General features: G+C 33.6%; 1 protein-coding gene across 8 annotated transcripts in view; it reads right to left on the bottom strand.

Annotated features, from left to right (window-relative positions):
• The window catches only part of DGKB (diacylglycerol kinase beta), a gene marked incomplete at its 3' end in the record, with an annotated part of 912,102 nt that overhangs the window by 439,171 nt on the left and 453,175 nt on the right, over positions 1-19,756 (bottom strand). For 7 of the 8 annotated variants that reach the window (XM_081244282.1, XM_081244283.1, XM_081244280.1 and 4 more), the window contains 2 exons: positions 9,503-9,535; positions 1,508-1,624 (listed from right to left, as the gene is read on the bottom strand). In XM_081244282.1, the coding sequence (XP_081100408.1) occupies positions 1,508-1,624; positions 9,503-9,535 (150 nt within the window). The remainder of the gene's footprint in view (positions 1-1,507; positions 1,625-9,502; positions 9,536-19,756) is intronic. The other variant, XM_081244286.1, reaches the window with a different exon arrangement.

Below are 19,756 nucleotides of genomic sequence, written 5' to 3'. Positions count from 1 at the left end.
AATTTCCTCTTTTTACATTTGAGTTTAATAATTCATGAACAATATTCTACTCACAATGTGTTTTATTATGTCAAAACAAAGCAGTAACCTGTTTATCAATATTTAAGCAATAATTATTAAATTTTCAATGAGATATTCAAAACAATGAAGAAGCAAGCATTTAGGCAACTACTGTGTGCTCTCAACTGTGCTAGTAAATTAAGAAATATAAAAGACATAATAACCCACAGAATCACAGATAAAATAATAAATGAAAAAAGATATAAAATCACGTATATTGAACACAAGTATGTGACATAATATACCTTTGTGTGGTAAGAGGTTGGTAAATTTTCTTGGAGAACGTGAAACTTGAAGCATATTCTTAAGGAAAGGAATTAAAAATTGGAAGAGAGAAACGTATAGGTAGGAAAACAAAACAAAAGAACTTAATCCATAGATTAAGCCAAATTCTTTGATTGTGTTCATGTTTGACTGAGAAACAGAGGCAAATAATTACAATAGATTCACTCTGTAGGATGTCTTAAAATACAGATGGAAAGAAATGTTACTTTTGATGTCAGAGACCCTAGGGGTAATTTAGAGGTCTTTAAAGTACTCAAAACATGATTTTGAGCTACTTGTGTTAACTTAAACTAGAAATATACATGGCATTTCAATTTCAATTTAAAATATTGGAAGATATGGATAAATTATAATAGATTTTTTAAAATAAACTTTCTTTTTTAAAAAATTAATTTATTTATGGCTGTGTTGGGTCTTCGTTGCTGCGTGCGGACTTTCTCTAGCTGTGGTGAGTGGGGGCTACTCTTCGTTGTGGAGCATGGGCTCTAGGCGTGTGGACTTCAGTAGTTGTGGCACTCGGGCTCAGTAGTTGTGACACTCGGGCTCACTAGTTGTGGCTCACGGGCTCTAGAGCGGAGGCTCAGTAGTTGTGGCACATGGGCTTAGTTGCTCCGAGGCATGTGGGATCTTCCCAGACCAGGGCTCGAACCCATGTCCCCTGCATTGGCAGGCGGATTCTTAACAACTGTGCCACCAGGGAAGCCCAGATTCTTTATTTTTATTATTGATTTAGAAAAAAATTCCACACAAGTAGAGTGCATTATATTATTTTCTGCATACATTTTGTGAGTCAAAATCACTTCCAAATAGATATAATAATATGTGTGGAGAACATATACTTAGAAATAAATAATGCATATGTATATAATAAAGGTATATATTTAGTAATAATTTGCCAAAACTTCAGATTGACACAAGATCTCTTACCAAGTTGAGTTTAAATGGAGATAACATCATAAATGATTAATCCAATCAGAATGTCACTCTGTCAATCAACTATAAAACTGACATCTTGATAAATTAATAAAAATGTTTCTGAAACTGTCAACTGAACAAATTTGCACATTAAATAAACGTGTTGATAGCTAGACATATGCCCTTCTAAGAGCATGGAAGTAACAAATATGAAAGCTACAAACATTTGGATTAAAAAAAATCATACCTGTAGGCCTTGTCCATCCACAGTAACGGAGTTGGCTCTTTGCATTTTGTTCTTGTCAATCACTTTGTTTGGCTGCTGGGAACCACCCTTTTCCTTTTTCACTGTTGCTTGTCTTTCCTGTAAGGAAAAAATCTTTTATAAAAATACTGAATTGTTTCACTACAATGAGCAACATAGAGAAGAATTTCATGGCTACAAACTAGGGCCCAGGTTCCGAATTTGGGGTCTCTCTCTAGTGAATAATATGAAAGCTAATGTTTTCTACTGGCTCAAAATATATGATAGATGTATGATCAAAATATCAGTTAAAGAAAGGATGTGAAAGAAAACCAAACTGTATTATCCCTAGGTACCCAATTATGACTCTGTTAAAAGTTATTAAAGAACACTAAAGCTAATCATTTTCATAAACAATGGTGCAGATAATAATACAGGATTGTAATGTAAAGGATTTGGTACTGAGCACTGAAAATAATGCTTATAAATACATGCAATATTGAAAATGAATACAGGATGGACCCTTAAGCTACTATTGATTTTCAAGAATGGCACATAATTTAAAACAAACATTCCATCCCAGCTAATTGCTATGTTCACCATAATAGAAAAATTTTTTATAGTGGTCTTCTTCCTATTTCTATTTCCTCTCTTTTCACTCTTTTCAACACAACCCAATAAACTTTTATCACCATTAATCCACTAAATCAGCTTTTATTAAAATCACCAATGACCTGCTCATTTGCGCCTCACCTGTTGGTCAGTCTTCACCTTCTCAATTTTTAAGCAGCATTGACAGAATTGACATCTACCCTCTAGAAAACATGCCTCAACTGGGTTCCGGGACACTTCTTTCTCTTAGCTCTCCTCTTACTTGACTAACTGCTCCCTCGTAGTCTTTTTTGTTGATTTCTCCTCCAGCTTTATAATCTGTAACGTTTAACACTTGACCTCTCCCTTGGACCACTCATCTCCACAATCTATACTTACTCCCTAGGTAACTTCAGTTAAAACCAAGGCTTTCAATTTCACTTTGATAATGAAGACTTGCCTACCCACCTTAAAAATAAATCCCAAACTGGACGATTATTCACCACATCCATCATCACATGGTTTAAGCACCCGTTATTTGCCTTAATTATCGTAGCCATCACCTTAATGGACCAATCAGCTTCCATCTTTTGTCTCCCTACAGTCAATTTTCTATATAACAGCCACACCTATCCCTTTTTACTCCACTCCAGCTACAACTACCTCACCTTTGTTTCTTGATCACAACATTTGTGCTCTTAATATAGGGATCTTGCAACCACTCTGAACTCTGCTGGACTGTTCTTGCTCATGGTCAAATGTTAGACAGGCTACTCTATTCCTCTGTGTGTGTGTGTGCATGTGTGTGCACTGTTTCACATCAGATCCCAGATCAGTGCCTGATAAAATCACCATAAATGAATGCGGAAATAAATTAATCTTAACACTAAAAAATCAAAAAATTTAAAGTGCCTGAAATATTGTGTTGAGAAGGACTCCTGGGGCATGTCTAGGTTTGTTGTGAAAAATTGTCCTGATCAATTAGCAATGTCTGCCATGTGTGCTTAAAAGTTTGAGTGCCACGTATTTCCTATCACTTATTCAGATATATATACATTTCTGTTCCTATATTTACATGTATCTTGTCGATTACTCTTCAATTACTGTAATTTAGGAAAATATTTTTAAGTGGAAATATTTTAAAAGTAAAGCTCTTTTAAAATATATTAGGACCAGATGGAACAGAAAACGTCTCAAACCAAAATAAATGCTAATCAGTGTAGTCCTTTTATAGTCCTTGCAATTTCATGGTGCAAAAATACTGAATATATTTTTTGTGTGGCTGAAAATGGATGGTGTAATAGGATTCCTGAAATTCAAATTCTTTGGAAAATGATGTACTTTCATATAAGCATAATTTCTGGCAAAAATATTGATATTTTAAAAAATAGATAATTTTTTCTAAGCTTGCAAATAACATTTTGTCCATAGATAGTTAAGGGTATAATGCATAAATGAGTGAATTATAGGATGAGGTTTGGAATCAGACATCCCAAGTGGAATCCCATCTCTTCTACTTAAATACTATGTAGACTTAGAGAACGTACTCTTATTCAAAATGGAGTTAGTAATACCTATTTCTCAAAGTTGTGTATGGCTTGACAGAAAATGTATAAAGTTCTAATACTGTGCCTATATTGTGTATGTGCTCAATAAATGAAAGTTATTGTGAATTATGTAAAATAGGTATGGTTCTTCCATTAGGGTGCTCATTAATGTCACCATTATGCAAAATGCTTGTTATATTTCCAAATACATATATATGAAAAAATCCACTAGTTACAACAGGCATATGTTTAAATAAGTAAAGCTCAATGTTTATATTAGAAAATCCATAGCAGCTTGTGCTGAGTGCAAGCATGTAACACTGTTGGTGGGTATGGGAATAATTTTTTTCCAGGTTCTAGCATGCAGGTAAATAAAACATGGGCACAATGTTCTATAAAAGTCTACATTGTGAAAGTTATAACTTATCTTATATGTCTTATATTCTGTCATGTAATCCAACAATTGTTATTTAGTATTTAATTCCTAAATGCTTAGGTTATAAGAACTAAATAAAATTTAAGTTCTTGGGTTATAAGAACTAAAATAAAATTTTAGTCACATTGGAACTTGGTATTTGTGACCAGACTATTTATAAATGTAATTCTGGAAATTTAAGACATGTAAGTATATGTCTGTAAAGAGTTACCAATTATCTATTAATATTATTTTATTCTTAGCTATGCATATAGCTAGGGAGAATCCTGTGTGGTGAGACTCTCCAGCTAACATTAAGTAAGTGGTTTCATGTCTCTCCAGGGAGTCATCCCTCTGAGTAAATTGTGGATTAAACTAAACTAATGCTTTCTAGTAGCAACTGTGAAATATAAAAAGAAATTTTAAAACTCTAAATTGTTTTTTCAATTGATAAGATTTTCTTTTTGAAATCTAGACTCATCAGGGGTATATAACAAGTTAATAAAAAAGTCATCAGTCTACCCACTGGCAGGTGAATTTTATTATATAATCTGGATAATACTAAAATTTATATTTGTTTAAATGCACACACACACACACACACAATCAAAAGCAAGTGGTTTCTTTGAGGGAAATATGCTTAGTGGGTAGAATTTGTGGAATTAATCAAGGCTGACAATTTAAAAACAGGAGAGACTCATAATCATTTAATTTTTCCCATGGTTTTCTTTTTATTATACTCATTTTTTTTATGTTTATTTCCAAATTGTATGGAAGTCTCTCTGACCTATTCACTGTATTTTACTTAAGCAGCATAAGCTAACAGGAGGGTAGTTGGATACTTTTTCCTATTTCCACTAAGAAAATCTTTACTTCTTTCCTCTTTTGTATGAGGGACAGGAAGGGTGAAGTAATTGCATCTTTGAAAAATCTGATGTTCACAAAAATTTCACTGGCCTCTTCTGGGGGTTAATTCACCCTGACTGACCGAGTTCTATGATGATATTTAAGAAAGTTACTTCCTATGTTGAAGTTACTGAAAAGTTTCAGGAAGAGCTCACCAGCATTATTCTGCACCTTTATTCAGGATAAAATTGCTCTCTAATAATAGGGGGCAGTGCTTATCACTTCACCGTCAGTTCTTTTTTTTAAAGTTTTTGGGCTCTAAATCACAAAATAAATTACTTTGTTATAATTAAGGCAAATTTTATTCTGCTAGATAAATTATCCCAAATATAAAGAGTTGGAAAATGATTGCTTTAATCAATAGAAATTACTCAAACACTGAAAAGGGTTACTCTAACAAAAAAATCATGAAAGAATATAGAACATATAACAACAAAATATAAAATACAGTTATTGATATTTTAGCATTTTCAAATATCAACCATTTGTGTTTGCTATGCAGACATTTAAAATATAGAATTCAACGTTTTGTGATCCTTAGACTGTACAAGTAGTGCAACAGATCTTAACTGGGGAATATATTGTATTAGAATTCCAAAAGAATAATCATCGTAATGGACAGAGAAGAAAAGCTGAAAGGCCATTCACAGAAAACAGAAAGATGAAATAAATGAAATAAAAAGATGTCACTTTAAATATGTGCTCTAAAAAAAGTCTTTTTCTATATCATGCTGATTCTCAGAAGTAGAGTATTTGTAAGTTGTTGAAAACTGCTTTCACAAAAGCGATGCTTACCACAATACTTAAGCCTGCCATTATCGATCACTCACAAACAACAAGCAGCAAATGATGATTACCTCAAGCACAGGGTTTTCTTCTTTTTGTCCAACCTCAGCATGAGAGACAGGCAGCAGCAAAGCACCTCTATTGGTACAAAGCCACAAAGGGTGGGGGTAGGCGGTGCTTGGCTGCCAAGAGCATCCTTTACTGGAACCCTGGAACTTGCTTTCTCTGCTACTGCACCGCTTGCCCGAATGGAGACTTAGCCCATTCAGCCACTGAATCTAGGCCCCAAGAATTTCCCAGGAACCCTAGAATTTTAACCTGAGGAACACATGGATATTCACAATATAAAAGATCTTCCTGAAGCAGGAGTGTTACCATGCTCATCTGGGCTTAAACAAGTTACGAGCTCCAAGAAACCAACTTAATGACAGCTGCACCTTTAATTATTGTAACCTTATTATGGGATTTGAACATTTTCCTGCTGAGAAACATTAATTCATTTCAAATATGGCAAAGGCTCTAAATCTACTAGAAATCCTTAGAAGTTGCAGCGAAACATGGCTGAGTAGCAAAGTAGTCTTGATTTTTAGAAATACTTTTATATAGTTTTAAACATAACTATAATAAATGACATAATGATTTCCATTTCTTTTTAATCAGTTAAATAAGTACTTATTCAAAAACAAAAACAAAAACTACTTTGGGCAGAGACAAAAATATGGGCTTGGAGGCCAAATTCTAGCTTTGTCTCTGTAAAGACTTGGGCATGTTATTTACTATCTCTAAGCCATCATTTAATTAATCTATAAAATGGGAGGGTTCATGTGATGACAAATTGAGAAAATGTCAATGAAGGTACCAGCATAAATTAGGCACTCAGTAAATGGCAGTAATTTTTAAAATATAAAAGAAATTGGTATATTTTATCATTAAGTTTAACACAGGTACACTGCTTGGATTATAGTAAAGATAGGTGTTGTGAAGAAGTACTTTATTTACTTTATAGTATTTTATTTGTTTGTCCACTATGTCACCATAACTTGGGATAACTGTTGTGATAATCTGAATCTTTTGTAGGAGCATAGAAGACAACAAACTAGACAGAGTCAATCTTAGTCTTAACGTACTTGCAGGTGCTACTCACCAACTCAGCCTGAAGGTATTAATTTATATCTTGATCCACAGACCTGGTTTTCATACATCACACATGATGTGCATATTCTCTCCTAGGATAATTTCATACTGAGTGTGAACCACTTACAAGATTTCTGTTCAAGAAATCCTGATTGGAAGAAATGAAATTTAGGAATGGGAAGGTCCATGTCAAAATCATTTATTTGGGCTGTGTTTACTAGCATATGGTTGGGCCACTATAAAATTATGTGTGAGTGTATGGACCTCAACCTTACTCACTCTCCATTCCCTTTGTAAACCATAATAATTGATGGCCACCATAAGCCGAAGCTTAAAAGCCAAGAGGCAGCTCTTTTGTATATTCATACTCATCATCTCTCTCTGCCAGGTGAGTTAAATGCTTAACCTAGTTATTTCTATGTAGTCCCCAATCTGTTTATGCAAGTTCTAAGTAGAATTTATTTTATTATTGGTACTGTGGAATTAATTAGCACTCAAACTATTGAGTTTTGAATGTAAAATAAGTTGTTTCCATGAAAAATTATTTGCATCCTTTGGAAAGGCACAATAAAACAAAATGTGTGTGTGTGTGTGTGTGTGTGTGTGTGTGTGTAGGAAGAGCAGTCAAGTTGGGCTGGACACAATGACTAAAAGATTTGAGAATTAATAATAGAAACAGATTTTTTTTTACACTCAAATTGCTTTGCAGATGCCTGTGAGTTTTTCTTATACTTTAAAACAATTGAAAGTAATTGAAAGCAATTACTTTCATTAATAAACAAATATCTTTCTACAAAATAAGGAATGCTTTTGTTATACTTTAAAACAATTGATAATTGAAACTTATCAAGGGTGTTAAGGCTGTGCTATATGCAAGAAAGGGTATATGCCATTTCCAAATAATAGATGTATCCACATAGAAAAGCCCTTGATCCTATGTGAAAAGTTTAGCCAATGAATACACATTTACATATTTTAAGTAAAATGTTTAAGGTGTATACACATTTTTCTATAAGTTCCCCTACATACACTTTAACCACATTTTCAATTAACCAAAAAGCAATTGTTCTTGATGGAGGTATATAAGGTTTCCTGCATGTGTGTGTGTGTGTGTGTGTGTATTCACACAGTCACCCATGTATATAGCTATACATGTGCTTAAAGAAATTTTTGGAACAACATAGTTGAAAAAAGCTTATATAATGATTTCGGACATGGTTGAAAGTTTGAGTTTATGTAAACCAATACAGCTTGCCAAAACAAAACAAAACAAACAAAGAAACAAAAAACAGTATAGGAAGACTTTTAAAAACTTTATAGCAGGCAAAAAGAGGTTTTTTTGACAAATAAAAAAAGCATGTTTTGAAAACAGCAGTTTTGGTCTATTTAGTCAATCTATAATAATACAAATTATTTAACTAAATGTGGGAGACATTTTGAGATTAACAAGTCTAAAGAGAAAACTTTAAATCTCTCAGTTCATTATTTGATGAGCTATGATAGGGGCAAAAATAAACTCAAGGATCTTAACATATAAAGTTAATTCTCTGACACTTACATAATTAGCCTAAATAATAAACTCTCCTAATACCTTTGTCACCTGAGTGTGTAATTTAACGTCTACTTTATAATATTTATGATAATAATGGTATCAACTGACTTAAAGAATATAAAAACAGTTTAACATCTCTCTTAGAGTAGAAACATTATATTTCAAGCATAGCTCCTAGTATATTTGTAAGTATATCTATGGTTAAAAACTGAAATTTTAAAAAAATTTAATGAGGCAGTCTACACTGATTAGAAAGCATTTTAGGGGGAAGGAAGAGAGGTTATTACATATTTGTGCAATTATGTTATCCTCTAAATAAATCATACTCATATAGTATTCAGATATTATGAGTAATATTTTCTAAGCAAGCAGATTCAAATTATAACTTTAAGTGAAAGAATACCACCTGAGGATATCCTTTAGAGATAACAGCAATTGAATGGGATATTGTCACAGAACAATGTGGAGGCTTTGCTTAATTAATTAAAAGGTAAAGTTAACACTTTACTGAAAATAAATGTTGGGCAATGCCTACATTTATTTTCAAAATCAAAGTCATTTACTTTGTGACTATATTTTATTCCACTGACTTTCTATGCAATGTCATATGCTAAGTGATTAATGTAGACGTACTCTTTTAAAAGTGATGAGGACTTCAAAGTGAACAAGAGTTTCTCAATTTTCTGTCATTGAAAGCTACATTTTAATGGCTTAGAGGAGTGAACTGTTTGGGTTTTCTGCAAGTTTTAAATGTGACAGATAGGAATAATGCTATTCTTATACACTGGTCAAAACTCTGCAAAGTAACCTTTATTTTTTCCTGCATACTTTGTGCCATTTAACTTCTTGTTTCCCTAATGCTTGTCACAAATGTTGATTATAAAGGCTGCAAGTCTATCCCATCATGAAAATACAAAGATCCCAATTCCAAATATCAAAATATGAATAAAATAAAGCATACAAATTAATTTTAGTATGTCACTGATACAGCCCAAAATGTTCTTTATAACAATACAAGATGTATAAATGACCTAAAATTGCAAGTGTGAAAACCTTTGCTTACGCACCTCAGGGACTGAAACTCCTGAAGTGGGCAGAGTCTGCTGAAAAAAAAGAAGCCCATATTAAAGCTGAAAAAAAAAAAAGTCAAACTGAAAACAAGTACCAGTGAAGGTTCTTATATCACTACACACGTGTGAAATAAATGAATACATTACAAATACATTTCCTTGTCATAATTTTTCTGCTTACTTTCATTAATAAACCAAAATCTTTTCATGAAATAAGGAACACTCTAATGCAGAGGGGATTAGACTGTAGAATTACTTATCCAAACTACAATTTCATATACTTAAAGTAGACTAATCTTTGGCCAGCTTCACAGACCTCTCTACAATAATATTGATATATTACATTCATATTTTGGAATGAGAACTCATCTCCAAGTTCCATTATCCTTCATAAACCATTCTTACTAATTTTTTAAGTTGCCCATTTACACAGCCCACCATTTCACTTTCTAGTCCAACTTTCAATCTCGTCTACAAATACTCAGTGTCTTTTGATATAGACACAGCTTATGGTGCTGATTTTATGTTGTGATATTCTGGAAATAAAAATATATATTCCATTAATAGCAGTAAAAAATAAAAAGATAATTAAATAAGTAGCAAAATTTTACTTGAGAGTAATTATTAAAAGATTAGGTTAAATACACTAAAACCAGTCTTCATGACAGCATGTCTTCAATTACCCACCACCCTTCCTTTTCTAAGTCACACTGGGAAAGTTTTTTCTGGCAAGAAACAGAGAAAAGGTTACCAAATTCCAAAAGCCTGTGTCCTGTGGGACTTTATAAAATAAAACACAAATTTGGAAGAATAGGTGATAAATCACACTCAATATTAGATAAAGATTTTCCTTGGTTGCGGGGAGTAGGAAAGGTGGATGGGAAGCTAGTCCTTAGACATTGTGTGTCTCTAGAAAGAAGAGAGCAGTCAGTATATTTGAGTTTCCTCTCCTGGACCAAGCTATGTGTGTGAGACTCCCAAAATGAGAATGAAGGATCTGAGAGCACAGTTATTAGTTTACTGCCTTACCCAGTAGATCTCCAGGAAGGGAACAAAACCCAAAAGAATAAATAGCTCCATGTGAGGCTTCATGGCTGCTTCTACAGAGATGGAGTAGAAGGATCCAATGTACCCAAAAGTGGAACAGAAGGAGAAGAAGTCTAGGGCAACCCTAGAGAACATTGAAGTGTCCAGGAACACAACTCTATTTAGAATATATTTCCATAATATAAGTAAAAAATACTGCAGCAACAGATTTTTAGTAAAAAAAAAATCATGAAGTCTGGGAGGATGAACTCGAGTCAACTATCCCATTAACAGGAGAAGACTATGAGGGCCATTGTTGTTGTTTCTCAGATGGACTGACAACAGATTTGGTAGAACTTTCATTGAAAGCTTCTGATGTCAGTAATATTCTTGATTTCTGAGTCCAAGTCAGCCTATATAACACCTGGGGCAACGGGTGGTGGGGAAACGTTTGCGTTTGCTTCAGTCGGGACCAGCTCAAAGCATTTTGTCAGCCTTCTTTCTTTCTTATTTCTTGGTTGAAGCTTAGACCTAAATAAACATTTAAAGACATGAATGTAGCCCTTCCATCTTTATCATAATATACAAATATTTGATCTCCTCAAATCCAGATTAAGTGCCTTATCCTATCCCATGCCATTGACCAGGGACTATCAAGCAATCAAACTAAGATGCCCATCAGGCAGTTTCTAGGGCATGAGTCTCAGATGCCTTCTATCTTGGGAAGCGTCAATGCTCGCTGTGCATATGTCTGTACAGAGCAAGTCAATAGAAAGCCAAGTGAAAAGACTATAGTTACCAAATGATTCAGACTAACAACCAATTGCAGTGCAAGAACTTCAAATAGCATAGCTCCTGTCCACCCCACCACTACCACAAAAAAAAAAAATAATAAAATAAATCAATAAAGGATATCTTTGAGCTAATTATGGGCATATGAATATAGACAGAATAACTACTGATATTATGGAATAGTTAATATTTTCAGGTGTGATAACAGTATTGTAAATGTATAGAAGATTGTTCTTATATTAGAATGTGCCTGCTGATGTTGTGTCATACTACCTGCAATTTACTTTCGAAAGGTCCAACTTAATAAATTATATATTATGTGTATATTGTAAAAATGTATATATATGCATACAGTCATATATATACATATATATACAAAGAATGATTGAAAAATAATAATTACTTCATATAGGTTGGGGATATACTATATTCACTGTGTTTTGAGATTTTTGTAATGAAATTTGGGAGAAAAACTGATCTCCCTTTCTAACTTTTTTATACATCCTCTTATTCCTAAAAGAGTGCAAAAATGTTGCTACAATGAAATAAAATATGTGTGTGTGTGTGTGTGCGCGTGCGTGCGTGTGTGTGTGCGTGTGTGTGTATTGGGTTGGCCAAAAACTTTGTTCGGGTTTTTCCGTAACATCTTATAAAGAAATATAGGTAAACATCTAGGTTGCTGGGGAAAAAAAGCAGAGAGAGACAGAGAGGGACCATTTGAAAATAAACGATAAAAGGGGTTCCTTAAAAAAATAATGTTTCAGATGAGGCAGAAGTTCATATAGTCAGGTATTAGCCTTTTCCAAATCTGTTCATTCTGAGGGAGTGTCTAATGATGGAAAAAGAGTTCTGAGTTTGTATTCACAGGGGTTTCAAATGCAAAAATGTACAGGGGACAAGAAGGTAATACTAATGGGCCCAATGCCACAAAAAGGCCAAGACTGTGCCAAGTTGGATAATAAAAATCCCACTTTAAGGCATACCCCACAGAAACACAATGGGATGAAATTGAAGTCTGGCTGCCATTTTGCTACCACTTTCATAGAGAATCTGTAATTTACAGATATTCATGTTTGCAGGCTTCGTTTTTCTCAGAGTAGTGGTGATGTGAGTTATCTACGGAGAGAGAGCGAAATTGGCAGAGGTAGCAAGATGAAGAAAGTAAGAAAATAGTAGAGATTTTGTCACTACTTCTCTGAGAATGGGAAAGCAGCTGATGAGTAACAGGATCAAGTGAAATTAAGGGCTCAGCTGGAACTAGAAGAAATAAATATGTAAGAGAGAAAGCCACCAGCTCTGAGAATTTCTCCAGTAATCCTCAGCCGTCTGACAGCAACACTAGAAATTCATTCCAAGAATAAGAGGGATGAAAGAACATATATATGAGCTCACTTTCAATCAAGATATGTAGGCAAAGAGTATACATTAAATTAACATGCTCATCAGTAGCCTAACCCTGAGTTACAGTAAGAAAACCACGGCATCTGGGCAAAAGAAAAAGAAGCAAGTTGACAGAAAACAAGTTCAGAAATTACATACTTCTTCTTCATTCTTCCATGTATAATTTTTTAAATATCAAGGATGAACAGAGTAAATGTTTCAGTTTTTTGAAAATTATCATGTGTTAATTCTAAATGTAATGTATTTTTAATCAGAATTAATACAGGAAGTGTGTTTTTTTATTTAATCAAATGTGAGGTGTGACTACAGAGGAATGTGATTGATTTTATTTAATCAGTATCATTTTAATATTAAATAGAATACACAGTACAGATAATTAGTTTAAAAGATGCATTTGCCTTCAGGGCACTTATTAAGTTTAACCTAATACCAAGAATTTTTAAAAGTCCTATTATTCTTAAGTATTGAGATATCTCTTGTCTTCATATTTCCTAACATGTAATCATTTTAAATTGACAATTTAATTCAAATTGTCATAGGACAAAGAAAAAAATCTTTGATAGAGAGATTATTAGAGGTTTGACTTAGTTTAACTATAATAAGAGTATAGTACTCACATTAAAAGGGTCATCAGTTATTTCAAGAAAAATTAACAGAATTATACCTTCTACCTATATAAGGATGTTCATATTTTTAAAAAATTGCTTTCATGTTTATGGTCTCATTTAATCCTCCCAGTAAAACAAGAAATCCCATTTTCCAGATTGGAAAACTGAGAATCAGAAAGTTTAGATGACTAGCCAAGAAAATTAAGTTAGTGGCAGAATCCAAATCTATTGCTTCCCTTTGCAGGCTTCATTTATTAAAAGAACAGCAGGGTTCAACAAGAACTTTTTAAAAAAAGTTTCTTTTTAGCCATGTCTCATTTTTAAGCGATTTGGAAATAAAATTAGTTTAAATGTTGATGAACACTCCAAATATTTAGAAACCACAAAGTATTACCGGTTCTGACAGGCTTGGATATCAGTATGGAGTAGCTGAATACAATAACTCCGGTGCCATAATAAACGTAAACTGGCCAAATAAAACTATTTAAAATAGCTTCTTTTCCTTATATAACTGGATATCCCTGGCATTAAAAAAAGTGAGAGACAGAAAAGCAGGTTTGGGAAAAGAACAACTGTCTTCCTAAAATGGTGCACTGCCTCAGTCTAAGAGGGGAAGCTGTTCCTTCCTCACACATGATAATAAAATGTATCCAGGGCATCATGGTTTCCATGAATTTTATTTTTACATTGAAGCTTCATAATTTCTTTAACCTTTTATGATTTTGCACATCCTTAAGTGTGTACACTCACACATCTGAACACAATACAAATTTTAAAAAGAAATGGATCAGAGTGATTTTTATACTACTATTGCATTTATTAACATCTTTAATCGAAGGTTATTTCAGTGTATGACAAGTGTATCAATTAGATGAAACATAAATTGTTTTTCTTTTCAATGGGTCCTTGACATATCTAATAAATATGTGTGGAGGAGGGTTGGATTGGGAGCTTGGGACTAGCAGATGCAAACTATTATATAGAGAACAGATAAAAAGCAAGATCCTATTGTATAGCACAGGGAACTATATTCAATATCCTGCAATAGATTGCCAACAAACACATGGAAGGATGCTCAACATCTCTAATCACTAGAGAAATGCAAATCGAAACTACAATGAGGTTATCACCTCACTCCAGTCAGAATGGCCATCATCAAAAAATCTACAAACAATAAATGCTGGAGAGGGTGTGGAGAAAAGGGAACCCTCTTGCACTGTTGGTGGGAAAGTAAATTGATACAGCCACTATGGAGAACAGTATGAAGGTTCCTTAAAAAACCAAAAATAGAACTACCATATGACCCACCAATCCCACTACTGGGCATATACCCTGAGAAAACCATAATCCAAGAAGAGACATGTACCACAATGTTCATTGCAGCACTATTTACAGTAGTCAGGACATGGGAGCAACCTAAGTGTCCATCAACAGATGAATGGATAAAGACGATGTGGCACATATATACAATGGAATATTACTCAGCCATAAAAAGAAACGAAATTGAGTTATTTGTAGTGAGGTGGATGGACCTAGAGTCTGTCATACAGAGTAAAGTAAGACAGAAAGAGAAAAACAAATACCGTACACTAACACATATGTATGGAATCTAAAAAAAACCATGGTTCTGATGAACCTAGGGGCAGGACAGGAATAAAGACGCAGACCTAGAGAATGGACTTGAGGACACAGGGAGGGGGAAGGGTAAACTGGGATGAAGTGAGAGAGTAGCATATATACTGACATATATACACTACCAAATGTAAAACAGACAGCTAGTGGGAAGCAGCTGCATGGCACAGGGAGATAAGCTCCGTGCTCTGTGACCACCTAGAGGGGTGCGATAGGGAGGGGGTGAGGGAGACACAAGAGGGAGGAGATATGGGGATATATGTGTATGTATAGCTGATTCACTTCGTATACAGCAGAAACTAACACAATATTGTAAACAATTATACTACAATAAAGATGTTAAAAAAAATAATAAAATGGAAAAAAATAAAAATGCCATTTTAGGACTTAAAAACAAAATCCTGTAATAAACCATAAAGGAAAAGCATATGAAAAAGAATATATATATTGAATATATATATTCATTATATATAATGAATATATATAACTGAATATATATATATATATATATATATATATATATATATATATATGTATATAACTGAATCACCTTGCTGTACACCAGAAACTAAAACAGCATTGTAAATCAACTATACTTCAATAAAAATTGTTTTAGAAAATACACATATTGTAATCTTACCCACCATCCTTTGCCTAACCACTTCTCACTGGAGCCAAATTTTGAAGTTTGCACCAACATAAATTTAAAGATAAAAAACATTTTTAACTGAGATGATTTCGTTACTCTTATTAACTGCTCACAAAAATGTTCTATTCTTACTCTTGTTACTGTGATTGTTTATGCATGTTTGCAGAGTTTCGTTCAGGAGATACTGAAGAGAAGGGCGTGTGAGGCTCCCTCCTTAACAGCTTCCTCAACATTCAAGTCTCTGTCCAGAAAGCACATTGAACCGTCAGGCAAAGTACAATGGACATTTGGAGACTTAGGTGGTGCCAACTGTTTTCAATAAAAATGTTAAAAATATGTTTAATAGCGATATTAAAAATCATTTCAAACACAGATTTCTACATATAAAAGCAATCGGCAAAAATAACGTTATTGTCTTGCCTACTTGATTAGCTAGTGAAATAAAGCTATAAGAAACGTTATCCTACTTGGTTAGGTCTCGTAAAATTATCAGAAGCCAATATGGTTACGGAAGTGTTCTTCAATTTCTTTCTGGCTGTGATCCACAATAAATATTTGTATATTTACACACTTGTAAAATAATTTCACAAAGACCACTTACACAGTGTGCGCCACTCTCTGATCTATTATTCTCTTTTTCCATTTCTATTCTCCTCTACTTTACTTCATTATTTTTCTTCCCATTCCTTTTTTGAAGGTATAGATCCCCTAAATTTATTTCATACCTCACCAATTTTTTTTGGGGGGGGGCGGCAGCACAAACATAAAAGATAAGTTTAAACATGGGATTCAGGGTAAGGCAGGTATTGCTTCTGACACTTGCAGGTTGTGTGACTTTAGGTAAACTTCTTAATCTCTCTAAGCTTCTTACTCTCTTCAAATGTAGAGGGAGTATCATAATTGTACCTACCTTTAGAATTAAGAGGATGTCTAGCAAATAAGTTCTCAATAAATGGTAATTGTTTTATTAACTGTAGAACCCAAATATTTCCACTGCCTGCTTAGGGCTCAGCAAGAAAGGACTGACTGCACTTTCTTCATCTGAAAATATTTTTGTTGCTAATAAGGAGGGACCCAACAGAATTATCTTTTAATGAAAGCATCTATGTGAGGTCTATTAGAAGAGACAGAAGGAAGGAAAGGGAGGGGGGTGGGGAGAAGAGATCAAAGCCAGAAAACAATGAACCAAAAGGAGAGGGGGAGCGGAGAGGCTTAGAAGAGAAGCGGGTTGGAAGAAGACAGTCTCCTTAATCTTACAGACTGTCTCTTCCAAAATCTGAGCAAAGGAAACAATGAGTAAAGGAAAGATGGGAGTCAATATTTAGACCATGACTTTAGTTTTGTGTTTGAAGTACTGCAAAATTCTTAAATATCAGATTCAAATAATTCCAAAATGCATTTCAAAATGAAACATACATGTCTTATTATTTTTTCAGATTATTCTTTGCAACTCTTACTTTACGAATAGATAATTAAGAGTTACCTATTGATGGGTATGTGTGTGTATATATAATTGTTTGTGAATTTTGGGCACAGGAGTCCATATGCAGTCGGTGGTTTGAAATAAAAAAGCACCCAAATATAATAGATTAGTACCTACTGAATTTACATTCATAAAATGAATCAATAATACTCCCTGCTATGCCTATTTTTTCTCTCAACAAATATATGAACCTGTTCTAGAAATGTACCATTGTATCGTTAGTGTACCACTGCTTTCTAAAATACAGAAAAATCACTGAAGGTAATGAAAGAATATTAAAAATAATATTTAGAATTAAAGTATTATGCTGCTAAGTTTTCATTTTCATCAATCTTGGAAAAGACCTTGAATTTAAAAACTAATAAGTTATAATGAGATTTGTTCTCATCCTTTGCCCCTCTAAATATCCACTGATCTCACACCAAAGCATTTTCTAACCAGGTTAAAGTCCAATTGTGTACTCACATTAGGCTTAGATTCAATTGAGTTAAAATTTTATACTGACTGCCAGTCAACCTTATCATGAACTTTCATTATGTGCATGTAATTAATTGGGTCCAACGAACAATATCAGTACTGAGTTATAGACTCTTTTCCCCCGACCATATAATTAGAATATAATTACCCACAGGATATCAGAATGATGCAAAACCTTTCCTCTAAATGCGCCCTCATTAGGAAACAAGTCTCAATGTACATTTATTCAATCAGTGTGAATTAATTAAAATGTTACTGAAATAAAAGAGGGCAGCAATAAAGAGTATCTGATATCTATTAAGAGACTATCACTTGAGATCTGCATGCACAGTTTATATTTAAACCCATTTAGCTCAAGTAGGAACTTTGCCATGTAATGTTACATATATCCAGTATGCTAGGAAATCTGAGTAAATGAGTCATTGTGTGCCATTGTTTTTGAAGAGAACATAATACACAATGAATACAAACATCTTAAAGAATCTGGGTAAAATTCCAAAGGCCCCACTACTCCCTGATGAATCTACAAATTTGTTACCATCAAATGGAACATATTTGGTGGACAAAAGTCATTTTTACTTGAAGTATTCAGGTAATTAGTTGTTCATCTCATACCTTTTTATTACAAGTCTGACCTATTTATTCTGATCTGGCTTAGGACATGATGGTTGGGAAAGTCTAGACTTACCAAAGCACTAACTACTTTTTTTTTTTTTAATGAGAAAATAGCCTCAATTACTCAGGCTAGATCAAGTTATTTCAATCGCATATTTTCTTTAAGCAGAAGAGTCTTATGCACCTAATATATTCTTTTTAACAGTATGCATGGTATCATACCACACATTCCAATTACACAAAACATGGAAAAAATAGTAAATGCATAAGGAAGCCATAGGACATATGATCCATGTCCCACGGGAAGCTGCTGATTCACATAAAATCATTCTTCCTAAAAGCTATTTATCTTGGTTTCTTTAAACCTGTCATATTGTCATATGCAATAACATTTTATTGAATAAATTAATAAATAACCATAATACAAAGGAATACTCAGCATTATTCAAGAGCAATATCATGAACAGTAGAAAAAATTTTAAAGCTATGTAGCACCTCTGTATAGTAAGATATACAGAGAATTTCAAACCTTTTATGTTGTTGCATAATTCTTCAGACATCTTTAGCTTTAGAAGTAGGTTTTATAAAACTTCATTCTGGTAATCAAAATTTGGTATTCATACTTATAAATAAATATACAGTGGAAATTCTGAAAGAGCTCTAAGATAAATTAAGCCGTCTACAAATTGCTCTTTTTTTTTTTTTTTTTCTTTTTGCGGTATGTGGGCCTCTCACTGCTGTGGCCTCTCCCGTTGCGGAGCACAGGCTCTGGACGCGCAGGCCCAGCGGCCATGGCTCACGGGCCCAGCCGCTCCGCGGCATGTGGGATCCTCCCAGACCGGGGCACGAACCCGTATCCCCTGCATCGGCAGGCGGACTCTCAACCACTGCGCCACCAGGGAGGCCCTGCTCTTTTTAATATATGCTTTAGAAGCAAACTCCAACCAATCTGTCAATTATTACTAATTATTGCTTGTTTTTTTCAGAAATTTTAACTCCATAAAATTGTATATTCTTAAACGTTCTGAATGTATATTTACAAAATGGTATAACGTTTCATTCAGATATTAGATTGGTCTTAGGCAAGACCAAAAACTGAAAGAAATAATGAACTCACTCTTGCTAAGCAAGAAGGGAGATTACTGCAGACAGGTTTGATTTATTTTGAACATGAAAAGTTTTTTTAGAACTTCAGTAACAAAGACATGCAAGTATAGTTGCTTGCTGAAAATGCTGTGATTTGAGTAACATTAACTAAAACACCACATTTACTAATGGTAATCACCACAAAAAGAACAGAAAAATTTCTAATATAATAAGAACAGTTTTAAAATTGCATCTTGTAGGAAACATCAATTTTCATTTTCTGAGAATTAAGAGAGTATTTATAATATTTTACATGGACTATTGTATTACTTAAGCTATATTTTTTAAAATCTGGTTTTAAATATAATTTAATATCCAGAGGAAAATGTCTTAATTCTCCCCAGAATTTTGAACTGTTCATTTAAACTCTCTACCTGAAATACCACTTTATTTTAAATATTAGGCATTTTACAGTACCATCT

The sequence above is a fragment of the Mesoplodon bidens genome (assembly GCF_964165515.1).
Source record: "Mesoplodon bidens genome assembly, chromosome: 9".
Lineage (NCBI taxonomy): Eukaryota > Metazoa > Chordata > Mammalia > Artiodactyla > Ziphiidae > Mesoplodon > Mesoplodon bidens.
Note: the sequence above shows the minus strand (reverse complement) of the source record. Positions and strands in the feature narration are given on the sequence as shown.